General features: G+C 33.8%; 2 protein-coding genes and 1 long non-coding RNA gene across 7 annotated transcripts; 1 reads left to right on the top strand and 2 right to left on the bottom strand.

Annotated features, from left to right (window-relative positions):
• The first annotated feature begins 863 nt into the window (after positions 1 to 863).
• LOC130717171 (uncharacterized) lies at positions 864 to 7,251 on the top strand. Of its 4 annotated transcripts, XR_009012256.1 has the most exons (10): positions 874 to 1,011; positions 3,859 to 3,989; positions 4,100 to 4,280; positions 4,374 to 4,485; positions 4,581 to 4,629; positions 4,731 to 4,785; positions 4,954 to 5,096; positions 5,344 to 5,405; positions 5,519 to 5,601; positions 7,069 to 7,243. It is a non-coding gene; the product is annotated as an uncharacterized LOC130717171 (long non-coding RNA). The 4 variants fall into 4 exon arrangements; XR_009012257.1 differs by having other exon boundaries at positions 864 to 1,011; positions 4,374 to 4,629; positions 4,731 to 4,853; positions 7,069 to 7,251; XR_009012254.1 differs by having other exon boundaries at positions 871 to 1,011; positions 4,374 to 4,629; positions 7,069 to 7,245.
• Positions 7,126 to 7,407, bottom strand: LOC130717170 (uncharacterized). The gene is made up of 2 exons (XM_057567307.1): positions 7,263 to 7,407; positions 7,126 to 7,187 (listed from the first exon to the last, which is right to left on the bottom strand). The coding sequence occupies exons 1-2, from the start codon at positions 7,405 to 7,407 to the stop codon at positions 7,126 to 7,128; spliced, it is 207 nt and encodes a 68-aa protein (XP_057423290.1).
• A 3,611-nt stretch (positions 7,408 to 11,018) lies between these two features.
• Positions 11,019 to 15,852, bottom strand: LOC130717169 (serine/threonine-protein phosphatase PP1 isozyme 3-like). Of its 2 annotated transcripts, none has more exons than XM_057567306.1 (4): positions 15,090 to 15,852; positions 12,511 to 13,070; positions 11,942 to 12,160; positions 11,019 to 11,535 (listed from the first exon to the last, which is right to left on the bottom strand). In XM_057567306.1, exons 1-4 carry the CDS (start codon positions 15,262 to 15,264, stop codon positions 11,509 to 11,511), a joined length of 981 nt encoding a protein of 326 aa, XP_057423289.1. In that variant the 5' UTR covers positions 15,265 to 15,852; the 3' UTR covers positions 11,019 to 11,508. The 2 variants fall into 2 exon arrangements, with proteins under 2 accessions (XP_057423289.1, XP_057423287.1); XM_057567304.1 differs by having other exon boundaries at positions 11,391 to 11,586; positions 15,090 to 15,849.
• Between the last annotated feature and the right edge of the window lie 2,423 nt (positions 15,853 to 18,275).

The raw sequence follows: 18,275 nt of genomic DNA, 5'->3' as shown, positions 1-18,275 counted from the left end.
ATCCTAGAGTACTCCTATTTAAATGTACGCAATTTCTAATCTATACATACTACAAAGGTGTAGCATTTTTGCTACTATTCACATTAGGGTTTTTCATAAATGTTGCTGAGGTGCACCATAAGGAACCTTTTTTGTTACTGTTTGGTTTTTTATTTGGTTTAAATTGAAGTTTTAAAATTTATTAGGTCATACTTCAAAAGTTATTTTCCATGTGATGAAAGTCTACCATAAGGGAGGTATTTATTCTGCTTTTGTATGAACTTTTTCATGAACTTTTTAGGTTTTTTCCTTTTTCGTGAACTTTTTGGGGTGTTATCTTTTCTATTTAGAACTTTTTTAGGGTAAAAACCTTTTTTCAACTTTTCATGCTTTATTTACTTTTCTGATTACTTTTCATGTCTTTCTTCATCTTTTCTGGTATCTAATTTACTTTTGAAGGACTATTGAACTTTTGAGCATACTTTTTGATAGTTTAAAGTTTGAAAACCCAACATAATTCTTTTTTCTCCATCTATTTAATCCCTCCAACCACCCACATTCGAAGCTTTTTGTTCATCATATATTCTTGAAGGTTTCTCTGCTCTCTCTGCTAAGATGATTTTCCCAGCTTCAACAATGGCGTTTTCGGTTGGCAATCGCCTCATTCTTGCTCCTCTCCTTCAATCTGGTTCGTGATTTGTGTTCTCTGATTTGCTATATGGTTCTGGTTTTCAACGCTGCCTCCAGATTCGCTTCTAATCGCAATTCAGGTTCTCACTGATTTCTGATTTTCGATTTCTGGTTCTAATTATGTGCATCGAGATTTTGCCTCTTCTCCACTTTGTGATTTCGGATTTCTCAACGAAGGTCACGAGGGAGCTGGAGGTTGTGGAGTTTTACCACTCACTGATGAGGAGAGAATCACAGTCCTGACGGGAGCTGAGTTCCGGCGTGCCGGAGGTGCCGCCGGCGGCGGAAAATCCACGTGACGTGATCGGAGAGATTGAGAACCGCTCAACTCACCTGCTAGCGGTATTCGTTTCTATCCTTTTGGCTGAAACTTCGGTTTTGCCACTGAGCATTTATGTGTGTCAGTGTCAAGTTATTACTTTAGTTTGAAATGGATTTCTGATTAGTGATTACTTAACTAACACATACTAATTGTTCCAATAAATTAACTTTTCATAGATACTACACATTGATAATTTGGAGCCCACAACCATAATTATGGTCCCAAATTGTGAAGTCACTTTGTGGAATTTCAATAAACTAGTGTTCTTTACCCGTGCGTTGCACGGCGATTAAATTTATTGTAAAGATGAATCAGTAGTAATATGTTTTAACTTAATTTAGCCTCTTTCCAGTAAGTATAACAGATATGGAACCGAACATATGTTACGGACATGTAGATGAATAGACCACAGTAAATATATTAATTTGATGAGGTTGTAGATATCTCAGAATGTCAACACTTGAATAGTAATAAAAACCAAGTTTTTAAGTAATGCATTACATTGAATTTGAAATAAGATAAACATAACAATGACAACAACATGAACCCTTATTAGAAGTTGTAGTTCATGATTAATGATAAAAACTTTATAACCAATCTTGTTGTCAATCAAGCATATTTGAGCTATAGAACCTACAAAGGAAAAAAAATTTATAAGTGTGAATATATACACATTAGGTTCATTAACCTAGTTCTTATAGAAATAAACACTCAATGTTTCTAATTTAATCTAATTTGCTTATTTAATTAGATTTCCTTATTTAATATAATTTTCTTATTTAAGTTCCCAACACTCAATATATTTTTTTTTTAAAATTAACCAATTAATGTTAAATGATCATTAAGGTGATTATGTTTATTGAATGAGCAATGATTGATTACATTAAAAATTACCATTTTTTAAATTTTTTTCAAATTTGATTATCAAAAGCAAAGAAAAAACTCAATATTTCTCATTTAATTTATTTTCCTTATTTAAGTGAATAGTGTAGATTTTAACCCAACACCCAATATTTTGTTAAAAAAAGAATAAAGTGAAATATTGAGTGTATCTTTTTAACGTGATATGCAGCCTACCAAACTTTTTATTAACTTGACACATTGATTTTGTTTATTGAAGCTCTATTTTTAACAATTTTTCCGTTTTTTTTAATTTGAAATAAATCAAGCAATCAGATTTTGAAAAAAAAATGTTTTAATTCAGTTTTTTTTATAAAATATAAAAAAATGAAAATTGGTGTTTAATTAAGGAAATATTGGTTAATTAGAGAAAATCTCACATTGAATAACCAAATTCTTTTATTATGAGTTGGAATCAAACATTAATGCCAAAAGTATTTCCCCTGAATTAAAGTTGATTTAGGCAAGGAATAGTAAAGTTTGATAAGTTAAGCCAATATACACATCGGGTCCTTAATGTAATATTAGTTAATATTCTTTAAAATAATTTCGTTTTTATTAACTTGACACATTGATTTTGCTTATTGAAGCTCTAATTTTTTTAAAAAAAATCCATTTTTTTTAAATTTGAAATAAATCAAGGAGAGATCAGATTTTGAAAAAAAATGTTTTAATTCAGCTTTTTTTATAAAATATAAAAAAAACGAAAATTGGTGTTTAATTAAGGAAATAGTGGTTAATTAGAGAAAATCTCACATTGAATAACCAAATTATTTTATTATGGGTTGGAATCAATCAAACATTAATACCCAAAGCATTTTCCCTGAATTAAAGCTGATTTAGGCAAGGAATAACAAAATTTGATAAGTTAAGCCAATATACACATTAGGTCCTTAATGTAATATTAATTAATATTCTTTATTACCAAAATTTTTAAAAAATATTCCAACTTCTAATTAGGTCCTTTTTAAATTATGCCAATATACACATTAGGTCCTTTTTTAAATTATGATAGGTTCTGCAAAGAGTTTGGTTAAGTTAAGCCACGTAAAAAAACCCAAAAACCAAAGAAATTTAAGCTATCAATTTATTTTCACATTATTAACAACGTTTTTTTTTAATTTTTTTTAAAGAAAATACATTTACTCAACTTTAATTTACACCTTCAAATCAGAGTAACCAAATTGGATAATTAGAAGTTGGAATATTTTTTAAAAATGGTAGTATTTTTAACGTGAGACTCCGGAATATATATAACTTCTTTTTTTCTTCTTTAACATAATGTGTTTTCAAAAGTTGCTCAAAATTTGGCTGAAATAATATTATCGAAGAACCTATATGGTTAATCACTCAATGTTTAAACAAACATAGTAAATTGAAATCGAACTCAGAAATACTTGAGAATTCCATAAACCTACGTATTTCATAGTTGAGATTTGTATACTTATACCGTGAGCAAAGATTGAAATTCATACATCAAGTTATTTAGCCTGCCTACCAAAAACAAAAAAAAGATCTTTAGCCTAATCTGTTAGAGTCCATGGCCTTGCATAATGAGTAATTATAGGAAATAAGTAACTATAGGAAATGAGTAAGTATTTCAAAATTTTTTGAAAAATGATAATCAATGGTATATGTATTCAAATTTTATGTTAACAATTAATGAGGGGCTCAAAAACAATAAAAACAAAATCAGCATTCAAAAGGTTTTCAATAATGGGCCTCCATAAAAAACTAAAATCAAATTGGGCTTCTATTGTTTTGGTCCAAATCAATAAGAAGGTGACACTTGTCAGGCAAAGAGGGGAGTTGAGTGAGAGTTATTCTTGGAGTGCCAAATCATTTAGGTGAGACTCACAACCTTCCTCTTTTCTAAAGTATATAGATAGATTTTTGAAATGGTAAATGGGAAAAAGAAGTATCAATGAATTCTGAAGAGAGTAATTCTATTGAACTTTTGTTTTCAGATCAAAACTGATGTGGAAACACAAGGAGATTTCATTAGATGCTTAATCAAAGAAGTGGAGGGTCTGCATTTACTGACATTGAAGATGTGGTACTCTTTGTTAAATGGCTTAATGATGATCTCTCCTACTTGGTACTTGATTTCATGTTACTTTATCACTTATCCTTCTAATCTGCATTGAGATTTAAGATTAAAGAGAAATATTTTAATGGTTTTTTGTTGTTTTTTTATTTTCTGTCAAGTGGATGAAAGAGCAGTGCTGAAACACTTTGATTGGCCGGAGCAGAAAGCCGATGCTCTACGCGAGGCTGCGTTCGGGTATTGTTATTTGAAGAAGTTGGAATCCGAGGTTTCATCCTTCCGCTATGATCCTAGGCAGCCATGTGGTCCAGCACTCAAGAAGATGCATGCTCTGTTGGAAAAGTAAGTGAATTTGTGAACTCTTTCCAACTTAAAATGTGAATTGAATGCAGAGTCTTGTAACTGACTTTGTCTCAAAAAAATGGGTTATAACAGATTAGAGCATGGGGTTAATAATATCTCAAGAATGAGAGAGGCAGCAACCAATAGATACAAAGTCTTCCAAATACCAGTACATTGGATGCTTGATAATGGTTTTGTGAGTCAGGTAATTTTGATGTATCAATTGAGAAGTTTTTATATTGCGTGTTTGTGTTCTTAGGTTAGAGGTGGTAATTTGTTTTGTTGATGCATTTTTTTAAGGAGAACATTGAGGTATTTGTGGACCAAAATGGGAAACTTATTCCTCAAGGTAGGATTTGTTGGCCTGAGGCCCCTCTAGCAGTTGTGATATGCTATAACTTTGCTGCCCATATTTGTGGAGGTAACTAACTGTTTAAAATAATTTTGTAGCTCTTTCTTATTGCGAGAGAGGTTATGGAACTATGTGTGTGACAAGGCCATCAAGGTAATTAGATACCTCAAATTCTTGCAAGCACCGTTTTGTGTGCAGGAATTTCAGTTTCGATTGATCCGGTGGGGGTACAATCCTGCGCTGAATGCATGTTTTTCCTCAATGATTTGTTATTCATCTATTAATATTATGTGGGCATTCGGGTATGCGTTTTTGTTTCAGGTGTTGAACTTATCGAACAATACCAGTGGAGGAGAGGGAGTGTCTGAAACGAGGGTCTGGTGAAGCTTTGAGCAGCAGCGGCTATGGCTATGTTGAGATGCGATTGGATAGACATCCACTGGCCACTGCTCTCAACTTATCAGGTTCACTTTTCTCTATACTTTCCTGCTCAAACCCTAATTATTTTTTGTTGCTTTTTCAATTCATTCAAACACAATCTCCTGTTATTTTAGAACATTGAATTTTTCACTTTCGTTTCCTCTTTTGATATTCCCTCATAATCTCATATTCCCATCTCATTTCAATTTCATTTGAGGTGTAGATTACTAATATTTTTGTGTTATTTGTGACTTTGTTTTAGTAGCTAATATCTATTTGTTCTTTGTTTAGGATTTGAATTTCTGGTTCCAGTTCCTGAACACTTGAGAACTAACGTGTGTGGGGTTTTGTTGGTAAGCAATCCGATTCTTTCTACGAATAGGTTTTGGCATTTAGCCATGTGTCTATGTAGTTCGTATTTATTATTGTTAATATGTCCTCTTTTATGTTGTCTTTGGCTTCTTAGAAATTGAGAACTTGAAGAAGGTAGAAGTGTAGAACTAGAAGGAGAAGATTAAAGAATACTTACAAGCAGCACCATATATCAAGGTAGAACTTGACATTCATATGTTCATGTTAATAATTTTTTTTTCTTGTGATTCTCTGCTGTGTCTCTAGAATGCTGTGATTTTTTGCAACTTAATGCATAGTTATACTTGATCAACATCAATGGCCTCTAACGTCACTATCATCTTTTATGTGTTTATCTGTGAATTTATGTTAGTCCTAGGTCAGTTGAAATGTTGAATTTGTAGCCAAACTATTAGGTTTCTAGGAATTTACTAAGTTCTCATTTAGGAAAGAATATTCATATATGAAAATAGCTTGTCAATCCTTTTTCTCAGTCCTTTCCATTTTTCCTTTTGGGCTTTTGTTTTATTTTGTCCTTCTTCTTCTGTTTGCAACAGAAGCTATGGAGTGGGTTGGATAGTTATCAACAGATAATCTCATATATGATATAGACTAGAAATGCATAACTTCTTGCAACATTTAGAATTGATTTTATATTACGAAGGAATCATCAGTTCAAAATGCTTTATTCTTATAATCTTAACTGGGTATTAAGTATGAACTATGAATTGATTAAATGATGTGTTGGTAATTAAAATGCTATTTTGAAAGTTGAATTACATCAGTGCAAGTGCACTTTAATTGTATGCAACCATTAATTTGTTGACCTTTGTAATCTTCCGGTGTTGATAGCGGATTTCCAATTATCAAGCTTTATTTTGAGGAATCTCTTTCTCTGACTACAACTACATGTTCAATTATGTGGGGGTAGGAACTTTCTTATTCATTGTGGATGTACCCAGCTTCTGATATGAGAAGCTTTGTGCATGCTAGATACTCAAGTACTCAAATGACAAATATGGTTTTTTTGGGAAGCCTAAGTTTAACCTGATGTCTCAAATGATTTCCCCTTCTCTATAATGTACTTGGGTGCTCTTCTATCTGTTTTATCAGGTATGCTTATTAAATGACATCTGTAATCTTTGTATTGTATGAAAATTATGCGATTACAATGGGGATTATTGACTTATTGTTAATTTGTTGTCCTTAGTGGGTTTTCTGCCAAGAATTATGAAGATGAGAGGCAGTTCCCTATTTCGCTTTTAATATGTTCGGTCTTTAAACATTTTGTTCACTTTTTATGGGTGCTTTGACGTGATTCTTACATGACAGATTGCTGAATATATCAATATGGCACATTATTCCCAAAACAGCAAATATAGTTCAGTAAACCACATATTAGTTCCAACATTATCCATTTCTTTGAATAGGATACGCTTAAAAACCCGTTTTTAAACTGGATTTACCCGGTTTGGGTCTTTTCATGCATGAGAATATTGAAAAAAGGGAAAAGGCTGTTTCTGGGTCTTCATGCATGAGATTATTTATAACTTAGATTGATTTGTTTGGGTAATTGTGTGATTTAGAAATTGTATTTTAGTGTAGTTTACTTTATTTGGATTTTTCAATATTTTTACGATATCTTCCCGACATTTTTCATGTTAGACTAGATGCAGTGCTTAGCAACGTACTAAGGAGGAAATGAGTGTTACCTGAAATATCTCAACTTATGGTGATGAAGTCATTGTTCTTGATGCCCTTGCTATGGATATGATTTAGCAGGACTATATCTTTTGAAGTTTATATAGTTGGGCTCCTAAACTAATGCGAACTGATGATTTTGTTATTTTCATAAAGGCTGAAGTGGAAATTGAGAGTCTTGGTCAGCTTACAACTAGCAGGATGAAAGATATTTCTGTCAAGAAGCAAGGAAAACTCGAGGAGATATTTTCCCGTGCTCATGTAGAAATAGATCCAGAAGATGCCATAGATAGGATGGGGCATTCATCGATTCTAGCTAGCATGGACAGTCAGAAAGCAAAAGCAGAAGCATAAGCTTTAAGCCGAAAAGATATATTGGACAAGGTTGATAAATGAATGTTAGCACGTGAAGAAGAGAGTTGGGTTGAAGGCTATAGTCAGGTACTTATATAACCCCTCCTTACACAATTTTTCTCCTCTTATGTGTTTGTGTGGTCGGGGAAAGAGAGAGATTTGTTGAGAGAGGTGAAGTGTTGTTATTCTGATTAGGATACTTCCTATCATGTTAACAAAATTTAGAATCCTTTAACCTGAGGCCATTGGCATTTGGCTTTATTCTATAGACTACAAGGTTCAAGTTTAAATGCAGTTTTACATTTGACAACAAAATTGAAGTGTGAAGCGCTTTTTTCAAAAGTCCATTAGTTTTAGCTTTGACTTTGACCCAAGTTATGAATATCACATAAAGTTGTTACATATCTTTGTTGTCTGGTTTATAATTTTACAGACACAATCTTTGTGAAACAGATTGCTTCTAATGTAAACTATGGATTAAATTACTCAAGTAAAAGATATCTTTTTATACAGATGTGTTTGAACTGTCGGTAGCATTATATCAAAAAATTTCATGTGCAAGCAATAGCCTTAAATTCAGTTTATTAAACATGTAGCTCTCTTACGTTGATGGATAACTAGAGGGATAATATCATGTGGTTACTTCTTGGTGTTAATTTATATTTCAGTTATCTAAAAATGGTTAGCAGGATGTTCTTTATCGTGATTTGAATTCATGTATTTATTTTTATGATAGTCTCTTTGATTGCACAATGACCATTTGAATAATCTTCATCGGCCTCTCGTGACAAATATAACTTTTAGTCTGTCTCTTGGTTAAAATATCTAATGCTTTTAAAATGAGAATTTTTCCCCCCATTATCCACTTGCTTTTAAAATGCTTGTGTACATATCCTCTGTAACTGGATGAGAATCAACATTGATATATGATGAGGTTGTGTAATATGAAGAAGACGCCAATTTATTATCCCTCAAAGTGGGAAGTTCTCAGTGGGCACCAATTTAGATTTAATCTGTTAAGTCAGTTTTAATATGTTTGTTATTTTGTTTACTTTTGTGTGTGTGTGTGAGTGAGAGAGGCAAAGATTAATTCTATGCGGGGCTGATGAGAGAACCTGCAGATAGTGATGGATTCCTGAAAATGTCCTCGACCTAAGAAGAAAGTGAGAGGATAGAACTTGTATTGTGGATAAGCATAAACTCTAATAACTTGGAGCATGAACTGAAGTGTCCATTCTACCGTTTGCAACAAAAGAATAAATAAATAAAAGACAAAATGAAAATAAAATATCATAGTCTAATTTGGTATGAAAATATAAACTCAAAGGGGATATTAGTATCAAATATAGGAGGTAATAATCAAAGTGAAAACTCACATTGCATCGCAATGTTTACTTCCTTATTATTATTTTTTTCGTAACATGAAGGGGCATGGCCCCGAAAGCGAAACAACGCTTAGCTAGAGGAACAAAAAGAGCAGCTCAAGCCTCCTCCATATCCTGGCATAACAGGTGATGACACTCCGCAAGCGGAGAATGCAGAATCCTATCCCAAAACCAAAAACATGAGCAGCCTTAACTAAGCTATCCGCCACACAATTGGCCTCCCAAAAAACATGATGAAACTGAACCTCCACTCTAGGTGGGATTGCACGACGAATAGCCTCCACCATCTCCAAATAAGGATTAACCAAACGCGCCGACGACGTAATCATCGCGACCGCCTCCGCCAAATCACTCTCAATGATGACCTTAGAATAGGACTCACTTCCAAGTACTTCCAACGCAATCAGGATGGCCCGAAGTTCCGCCAACAAAGAATTAGAGGTCCCTATGACTTATGACGTGCCAAATCACGTTGGAAACAATCTTATGATTAATATTAATTTTATTTCTAAATATTTTTTATTTGGATTTTTAAATTTTATTCTCAACTAAATTTTGTAAATAGAAAAAAGTCATTGTCAAATCTCTTGTATTGATTTTACAATTCATTTATGTTTAATAACTAATTTTGAAATAAAGAATATCAAAGAAAAAAGTGAAGGGATATGGTTAGATGTTAAAACCCTTTGTTTTGGTTGCAAATAAAATTCATTTAATATTATAATATTGTATAATATGATACAATATTGTTTTGATTTTAAAAAATAGAAAAAAACCGTGCATCGCACGGGTTACAACCTAGTGAAAGACAAACTGAGTAAAACCCCAGCAGGTAAAACATGATTGTTATGACCGGCCATTGCCAATCATGTTTTCAGGTTTTTCTTGAACAATTGGCATGCAACGTAAGGCCTCATAGAACTTTTCTAGTCCTCATCCCTGAATCTACAACTTCATAGTGAGAAACCATGGTGTGAACCCGCAAAGGAATGCTGACTGATCTTCCTCCACAAGGAGGGATACAAGAGAGCATGCTTTGAGATTTGATTGCGAACTTGGTTGAGTTCAGGAAATAAAATCAAGCTCTCCATGGAAAACCTGACTCGAACACAGGGAATGAGGGATGAAGAACCACCACTTTGTAGATGATGTTTTAGTGTTTCAACATTTTTTTGTAGAGATCAACGTCGTGAAAGTTCCTAATAATTTTAAAGCTCAGGTCTTAGATTTGAATGACGACAACTTTGATCCAAATGAGCATTTGGTCGTGTGTACTAAAATGCTTATCAATGGGGTGTCTGACGAACTAATTGTTTAAATATCATAATGTAATGATTTTAGGGAAGTTATCTTAGGAATTATGAGATATAAGCTAAAATTCTCACATTAGCTAAGAACAACTAATTGAAGGATGAAAATATTAAGCACATATAATTCTTTTATAGCATAGTGTAAATACTAAATAGAAACAACCAATCAAAAACTTTAAATGATTACTTCAAAATAAGATTTGATATTTTTCTATTATTTTTACTATTTTTCAAGTTTAAGTTTTTGGAAAAATGGTAAGGCTTGGAGAGACACCTCGGACCTACAAAATAGGGTGCTAATGATATACTGACGATCTCTTATAGGGAAGAGTTATCTCCTCTTTCACCAACTTGGGAATGTCCACTCTGATCTATTTCAAGCTTTTGCCCTCATAATTTTCATAACATTTATAGAACACCCTAGTCTAGACAAATATCTTCCATTCATGAAAAGGAAGATGTTGTCTTAAGAGCATCTCCAATGGTAGTATCTAATGTTAAATACATACTCATATGAGTATCTATTACCATTGGAGTACATATTCAATTCTAACATGACAAAGATGAGTATGTGAGAATAGATACTCCACACTAAACTTGAAATGTGAGCTTGTATTTATTACAAGCACTTACAATTAATTAAAATAGAGATAAATAATAAAATATACAAATGTGATGTTGATGGTGGGATCCACTATAGAAACTCTTAAGTTGTTGAGTTGGAGTAAAAAGTTAGTAAAATGGGGTAGATGATGTGACATTATGGGAAATTGAAAAAATGATGTGTAGATATTTTAGTGAGTATGATGGATGTAGATGCTCTAAGGAGCCCTCATAATTTTATTAACATTCGAAGAACACACCCTGATCAAAACATCATCTTTCGTTCATGATAAAATGGTGAGGCAATAAGTAGCCCTCATAAATTTCATAACATCAAGTATTTCAGGCCACCAAAGAAAAAAGAAATTGTCAACATAAAAATTTGAACCTTGCAAGGGGTCTAAACGAGGGGCAACATTCACAATGGTGACATTGGTCTTAAAGAGGGGCAACATTCACAATGGTGACATTGATTGAATTTCTAAATGAAGTTTAAAGGTACTCTGCATTGCTTCATTATAATACAAAGGGAGATTTGCAAAGGTGATGGTGATAAGAGAAGAAAAGTGACACCTGACTCCTCCATTTGTATTTGACAGTATTGTTTAAGGTGCAACTGAGCCAGCAGAAGAAACAAAAATTCAGTCGCCCTTAATTTTTCAAAGCTCTTGTGTTATATTGGATAATTGGTACTTCTATTCTTCCTTCACATTGAAGTGAACACTGATAAAAGTCATAGCACTTCTTCCAAGTCAACATTGGCTCGGTACCAAAGATTTCTGACAAAAGTAAGTTCCATCAGGTCATGCTTTAGCACCAAGAAACGGATGCTGGCAATGTGGGGGAAACAAAAGAAAGATGTAAGCATCTCATAACATTGTGCAGGTGTTTCAGAGAGAACGATATAGTCCTAGGATCTAACCAGGTAAATACTAAAACTGAAAAGCTGTCTGCATAATTTTCAGATAAACTCCAGCACTTAAGATAATAGATACTGAAAATGTATTTCAAGGAAATAGACAGATAAATAGTTGAATTGATGTAGCTTTTTGCGATGAATTTGAATGCAATTTTGAGACTAACACACTAATACCTCAATAGTTGCTGATTTTGTCATTTCTAGGTACATTTTTTTTTAAACATTATAAACATGTAAAACTTCTGGATTCAAGAAAATCGAAATACCTTGAGTTTTGTAAGAGCACTAGGCTTAACTGTAGTTGTGCTCCCAAGGACAGACTTAGCCCTTTTATCTAGAGGCTTCAATACTTGAAAAGAGCAAACAAGTGTCTCACTCACACTCATCATGGCACCAGCATTGTCAAATTCCCCACAGTAATTAGGCGCCGAGAAGATTGTTACTAGTTGTCTGTTAGCAAAGAATTCATATCCATCTTCCACAACCTGCAACATGAAATAAAATCAGCACATTCTGCAATCGAAATCCTGTTGTAATTGCATATTTAAAATGTTGGGCCACCACTTAGGGAAGACAAAATCCCAAATGCTCCCCCTATGACACACCGCCTGGCCACCACATTGGTGGTGAGGACTTTTGAATTTCGATAGAAGAAAGAGAAGCCTGAAAAGCAGGAGAACCTGCACCAAGAGAACCCAGACACCACATATTTAACCAATACCTTAAGACATTGAGCACGTGGGTCATATCTCTTATTTCCTTCAACTAGCCCATTCTTAAACACTATGGACTGCAAAATGACACATGAAAACGTAACATAAAAGGGATATGAAACCTGGTGTGCTCGGCAAATCAAATCAAGATCATGCTTTTGAAGAAATTCTTTCACCCTGTCAGCACCAAAAGTATAGGACACTCCTCGTTCATTTTCTCCCCAACCTTGAATGTCACTACTAGGGTCAGACCACAGAAGATCACATAGCAGACCAGTTTCAGGGACTTCACTCGGACGCGGCAAACTCTTTATCTGATTTAAACTGTGTAATACGGGAGAGAGTCCACCATGCATACATAGTATCTTTTCATCAATGAGAGCTGCCACAGGCAAGCAGTTGAAACAATCTGTAAACTGTTTCCAGAGCTTGACATTGAATCTCTTTTTACACTCATCATAAAATCCGTAGATACGGTTTATGGAAGCGCATTCATGGTTACCCCTCAGAAGGAAAAAGTTCTGAGGATATTTTATTTTATACGCCAGAAGAAGGCATATTGTCTCCAGACTTTGCTTCCCGCGATCAACATAGTCACCTAAAAATAAATAATTGGATCGAGGAGGGAATCCACCGTACTCAAAAAGTCTCAGAAGGTCGGAATATTGACCATGGACATCACCTGGGAACATAGTGAAATGGAACAGGACATTAGCTTTAATCTTAATTCACAAGACACTATCATAGACCACAATAATGGTGCATAGTTATTCTTTTTTCTATACAATTAAATTATATTGCAGAAAACACAAGTTCTTGACTGCTTTATGAGGACAATATGAGCAGATAAATTAGGAAAATCCTCTGTCATGAGCTTGAAAAGTAGGAAAGGGTAAAACTCTAGCTTAAATGTGTGATGCACAAAGGGATGTCAAATATGTTGCCAGATGAGATAGTTTCATTGTTATTACATATAATGCAGAAGACAATTTCCCAATAGAATGAAACTGATGACACAGATGAAAGTCAATGACCAATTGAAATGAACTTGGAATAGCATCAGCTAGTGAGACCTCATACACACAATCAACTTTAACTCAGCTAGATAATGTAGAAAGTTGAAGCAAGAATGAAGCATGAAATATATAGAAAAGCTAGTAAACAATGTCAGAAAAATGATAAAAGAAGTTTCATTCATAAAAGATATAAAAGCATACTATTTCATTGAATTGTTACAACAACTTTAGCATTCCAGAAATTTTTACTGTAATTTAACAGCCATCTAAGCTAGGCAAATTTTTATTATACAGAAACAATAAACCTAGCAAAAAAAGACAAGGGAGCAGGTGCAATTAGACTTCTTCATTGATCATTTTAAACCTTTACTGAACATATAAAGCATGGAAATCTCATCCTACCAACAGTACTGTATTTATCAATGCAAACCCTGCCAACAGATGAAAAGTTGGAAAAGTTATCATTAAAAATACAAATAAACTGCCCCAAATTATACCAAAGAGCAGACAAAAATGAAAATGGGAAGCAGAACAAGAATGACTAAAATTGCAAGCAGGGCACTTATGCCCCAGCAATAGTTTTTTTTTTTTTAAGAATCTTACAAACAGTCACATTAGTGTAAATCATAGTAATATGTTGATAAAATAGAGATTCAGCCTTGTTTACAACTTAAATTGTCTTATCATGAACTTGTTAGTCCCATAGATTTAGATTTCTATGAATATAACCAGCAGATATTGAGATAAAAATTAAGTTTAAAAAACAAGAAACCGCACACACACATAAATCACGGATACTACACTAGGTTTTCAGTTGAAGCTGCATGAAAACATTCAGGACAACAAAAAATTGTGGACTCGGTAAATCATACAGTGTCATAGAGCATATGCCAACAGAAGTGGCTTGGCAATCATAGTAAATTAAGGAACTTGAATTGCTCAATGAACAAATTCATGTGTCATTGCTTACAAGTTAAAATATGTGATGCATATACTAAGTTTTGTGTTATACATCATTTTGTGTCATAAAAATCCATTCACAATAAGTTTCTAAAATGTGTCTTACTCATGTTGTAAATAATCCAGAGCCCAGACTAAGATAAAGTTTTGAGGAAACCTCAAGTTGAATGAACCATATGCTATGCTTCTATGACAAAAAAAACCTAGGATAGTATAAGAAGAGACAATTTAACATTCACACAAACAAATTTAACAGGACTTCTTCCCTTTCAAGGAGAAGGGTCTTTTTTACTTTGACATGATCATACAATGAATTTTAACAAAGCTAATCAAAATCTCATACTTCTAAAGCCTATCTCAGAAACTAAATATTCTAAATCGAACAAACACAAATTCTGGAGTTTAGAGAGGGTCAGATATACACAATCCTACCAACAACAAAAAAACAAACCAAAGCTTCCCATGTTGCAAACTTTATCTCCAGTTCAATAATAATAATAATTTCCCCTCTGCCTATAATTAAAAACAACTCTAAATCATAACTATTTTGTATGAAAAGAGTTATGGTATAGCTTTAGCCTTTAGGTATATGTCAGTCACTACAATCAACACATGCTACAGTAAACACCCAAAGGTGACTCAGTAAGTCATCACAAAACTCACATGATCAAACAATAAAATTAAATTGACTAGGATATACAAATATGGGGTTGATGAAAACATACCACAGATCTTAATTGGTGCTTCAAGTTCCAAGAGGTTTGGTTGTTTCATGAAAACATCCTTAGAGACAAGACAAAGCTGCCTGATTTCTGCCTCAGAAAGCTGTACCTGCTTCCCAGGTCTGCCTCTTACATCAAGCAGCCTATTGATGATACCATCAAGAACCCCACGTTCCATATATTCTGAATCTCAGGTTTCAAAAGTCAACAAAAGAAACAAAACAACAACAACAACAAAGTGAAAGAGAAAGAGCTAGCAAAGGACAAGGGATAAAAACAACAACAGTTTGATGTTATAGGTTGGTAATTTATAGGATGTTTGCATCAACTGTACAAGGGTTTACATAATCACTTGGAGAAGCAAGTTGAAGTCAAATTGATAAGCTTTTGGCACAATGAATCTTTCTTTTATTCTCTTGTTGTGGATTTTGTTCATAAAAAATGAGTGGTGGGAGTTGAAAAATGGAAAGGGAAGAACTTATTCCAATGGAAAACAGAAGAGACTGAATGTGACAGAGAATTTGTGAACAAGGAAGAATAAAGTGGTGGTGAGTGAGTGAGTGCGTTGAGGTCCCAGAAACAGAACACGAGTGAATGAACTTGAACTCTCAATCAACAAAGTGAAAGAGATGAATATATTTACGTGGAAAGATGACACGGTTGGAATCTGCAGCAGAAAATTGGCAATTGCTATGTTCGGGAATGACTCATATGAAACTAGTTGCTCAACCCGCCATCTATCATTACTAAGCTTTCGTGGGGACAGGGGATGATAACAACTACCATCATCCTCTTGTCTATATTTTAACAAAACAAAAAAGGGATAAGTAAACACTCAATTTAATTATAGAGTCACAAAATTAGTAAACAGAAAAAATGACAAGAAGATAAAAGAATATAGATGTAATGTATATTGGGATGTAAAAAAAAAAAAGTAGTAGCGGAGGATTTGTACTAGGTGTTGTCTGTTCGGAAAACTTCTAAGTCAGCCCGATTTGAGGACATCTCATCCGACTAAGAAGAGTGCATTGAAGCATTTTTCATAAGACACGGCTATAGACTGATTGACTCGGGAAGAAACATTTCATTCGGCAGGTGTGAGCTCGGTCAATTGAAGGCTGAGACACAACAAACTCAGGCACAAGGGCCAAAGACCATTTACCCGCTCGGAGGTCTAACTTAAGGGATTCGTAGACACTTGCAAAGACAACCGCCGTGAGTTTGGAGTCTATCAATTGTTTAATTTTTCATTTACGATAACATGTTATTCATTTTTAACATTTATACTTGGGGTTGTCTAAATGACCAATGAAAAAGTTTGGGTTAAATAACTATTATTCAATCACATTAGAGATAAGTAAGTTGGAAATAAATTAATAAATAAAATATAGAAATTTCAACTCACATCTCTAATGTGATTTAATCCAAACTTTCTCATGAATCATTTAGACAACCTCACTTACGTGATCTTTCCACAACACTTATATTAACTTGAAGGACGGAGTGTTTTCTGCTGCTATTATTCACCGTGGAACTTGATACTCCATCGTGATCTTAAGGACAACAATCACCACACTCTGCCTTGATCTTTTATGGTGGTCAAAAGAAATTTTACTCAAATTCTCATGTTCGAACATCTTTGTTACTATTTTTTAAGCATCACAGCATATGTTACTCAAAATGAACGTAAGATAATGACAAATTGATTGAAAGAAAAATCTAAACCCAAGTGACCCTCTTCAAGCCAGACTTGGTCAAGAAGTTGGAAGGTTGAAATCTGCGGCGGCATTACAATCCGGCTTGACATGTATAGCTGACAGTTTTGCAATAAGGAAGGCAATTTAGTGCAGTGACCCACAAATGGTACTTGTACATGATGATGCATCCATGATTATATCGATAATTATATCCTTATATCGTTAGATATTTATACAATCATAATGTATTTACTCACATTTTATTATTTGAATATTTTCTATATTAATTTTATTCGAAGAAATAATAAAATATTAATGTTAGAATATTAATATTAAAATACATTTCCTAACATATAATAATAAAAAATTGCTGATGAAAAAAAAAATTAGCACGAAAAGCAAAATAATACAACTTTTAATATCCATATATGAAACACGTTCTTACAATTATAAGTCTGCTCTGTAACAAAAAAAGTCTAAGTTTGCTCAGTCCTGAGAATAAAACAAGATCCTATCTCAAACTGATGATGACATGTAGTCCATATTCAAGTCAGTTAGGTGTTTGGGGGAGAATTCCCGAGAGTCAGTAGAAATCAAGTGTAAATGCTTGAAGGAATAACACGTCATGTAAATGGATGATGAAATTTGTATTTATAGGCTTGATGCCTTTGGAGGTTGTTACGACAAGTAAGCAGGGAAGTCGCTTACGTGAGACTTCAAATCATGTGGCTAACCTTTGGCTGTCACGTATTAGTTCGTTGTATCTCATCCCTCTTGTGATCGATCGGTCGTGAGTTGAGATGAGATGTTCCTTTCCAAGTCATTCAATTCGTTCTCCTAACAAGTACTTAGGTGCACACCTTTTTATTGACGGAGATGCTTTCGTGCCTGACAACATTGCAGCCGTCCAGAACAAAGTAACATCATCATGCATTTTAAACTCAATTTTTATATTTAGCTCTTTGTCATGGGATATTGGCATATTTAGATTTTATAACCATTTCTTTATAATAATTATTAACACAGAGAAGTACTTTTTGTTTTTGGTCGAAACACAGAGAAGTATTGTGAGGGCCTCTTTGATATAACTTCCTTGATATAACTTCTTGGATCTTTCTCTTTTGTCAAAAACTTGTTGGATCAAATTGTTTGGTTTAAGCAGGCCCTGAATTTGAGAGGATCGAGTTAGCCCAGTAGTCACGGTTTGCCACGTCCATGTTTTTTTTTTGAAAGTGCCACGTCCATGTTAACTACAAAAGTCATTGACAAAAATTACCAAAGTCCATTTAACCACGCACTGACAAAATTATTCTGCCTAGTTTGAAAATTATTTAATAACTTTTATTTGATCATTATAATTAGAGTATTCAAAATAGTCCCCGTAGGATAACTCAAGTCGTAGAAGCTGAGGGACATATGAGTTGGGTAGGTGGAGGTCCAGGGATTGAATCCTGGCGGGCGCAAGTTATCTTTCCGATGTACCAAAAATAAG

The sequence above is a fragment of the Lotus japonicus genome, chromosome 5 (genome assembly GCF_012489685.1).
Source record: "Lotus japonicus ecotype B-129 chromosome 5, LjGifu_v1.2".
NCBI classification, from domain to species: Eukaryota; Viridiplantae; Streptophyta; class Magnoliopsida; order Fabales; family Fabaceae; genus Lotus; species Lotus japonicus.
Note: the sequence above shows the minus strand (reverse complement) of the source record. Positions and strands in the feature narration are given on the sequence as shown.

What these genes read in the sequence shown, in the direction of transcription:
- LOC130717170 (XM_057567307.1), bottom strand. Translation starts at nt 7,407, where the DNA reads ATGCCCCATCCTATCTATGGCATCTTCTGGATCTATTTCTACATGAGC. An exon ending in GACTCTCAATTTCCACTTCA is followed by an intron (nt 7,188 to 7,262) that starts GCCTTTATGAAA and finishes CAAAAGATATAG; the next exon opens with TCCTGCTAAATCATATCCAT.
- LOC130717169 (XM_057567306.1), bottom strand. Translation starts at nt 15,264, where the DNA reads ATGGAACGTGGGGTTCTTGATGGTATCATCAATAGGCTGCTTGATGTA. An exon ending in AGCACCAATTAAGATCTGTG is followed by an intron (nt 13,071 to 15,089) that starts GTATGTTTTCAT and finishes CTATGTTCCCAG; the next exon opens with GTGATGTCCATGGTCAATAT. An exon ending in TGATTTGCCGAGCACACCAG is followed by an intron (nt 12,161 to 12,510) that starts GTTTCATATCCC and finishes TTCATGTTGCAG; the next exon opens with GTTGTGGAAGATGGATATGA.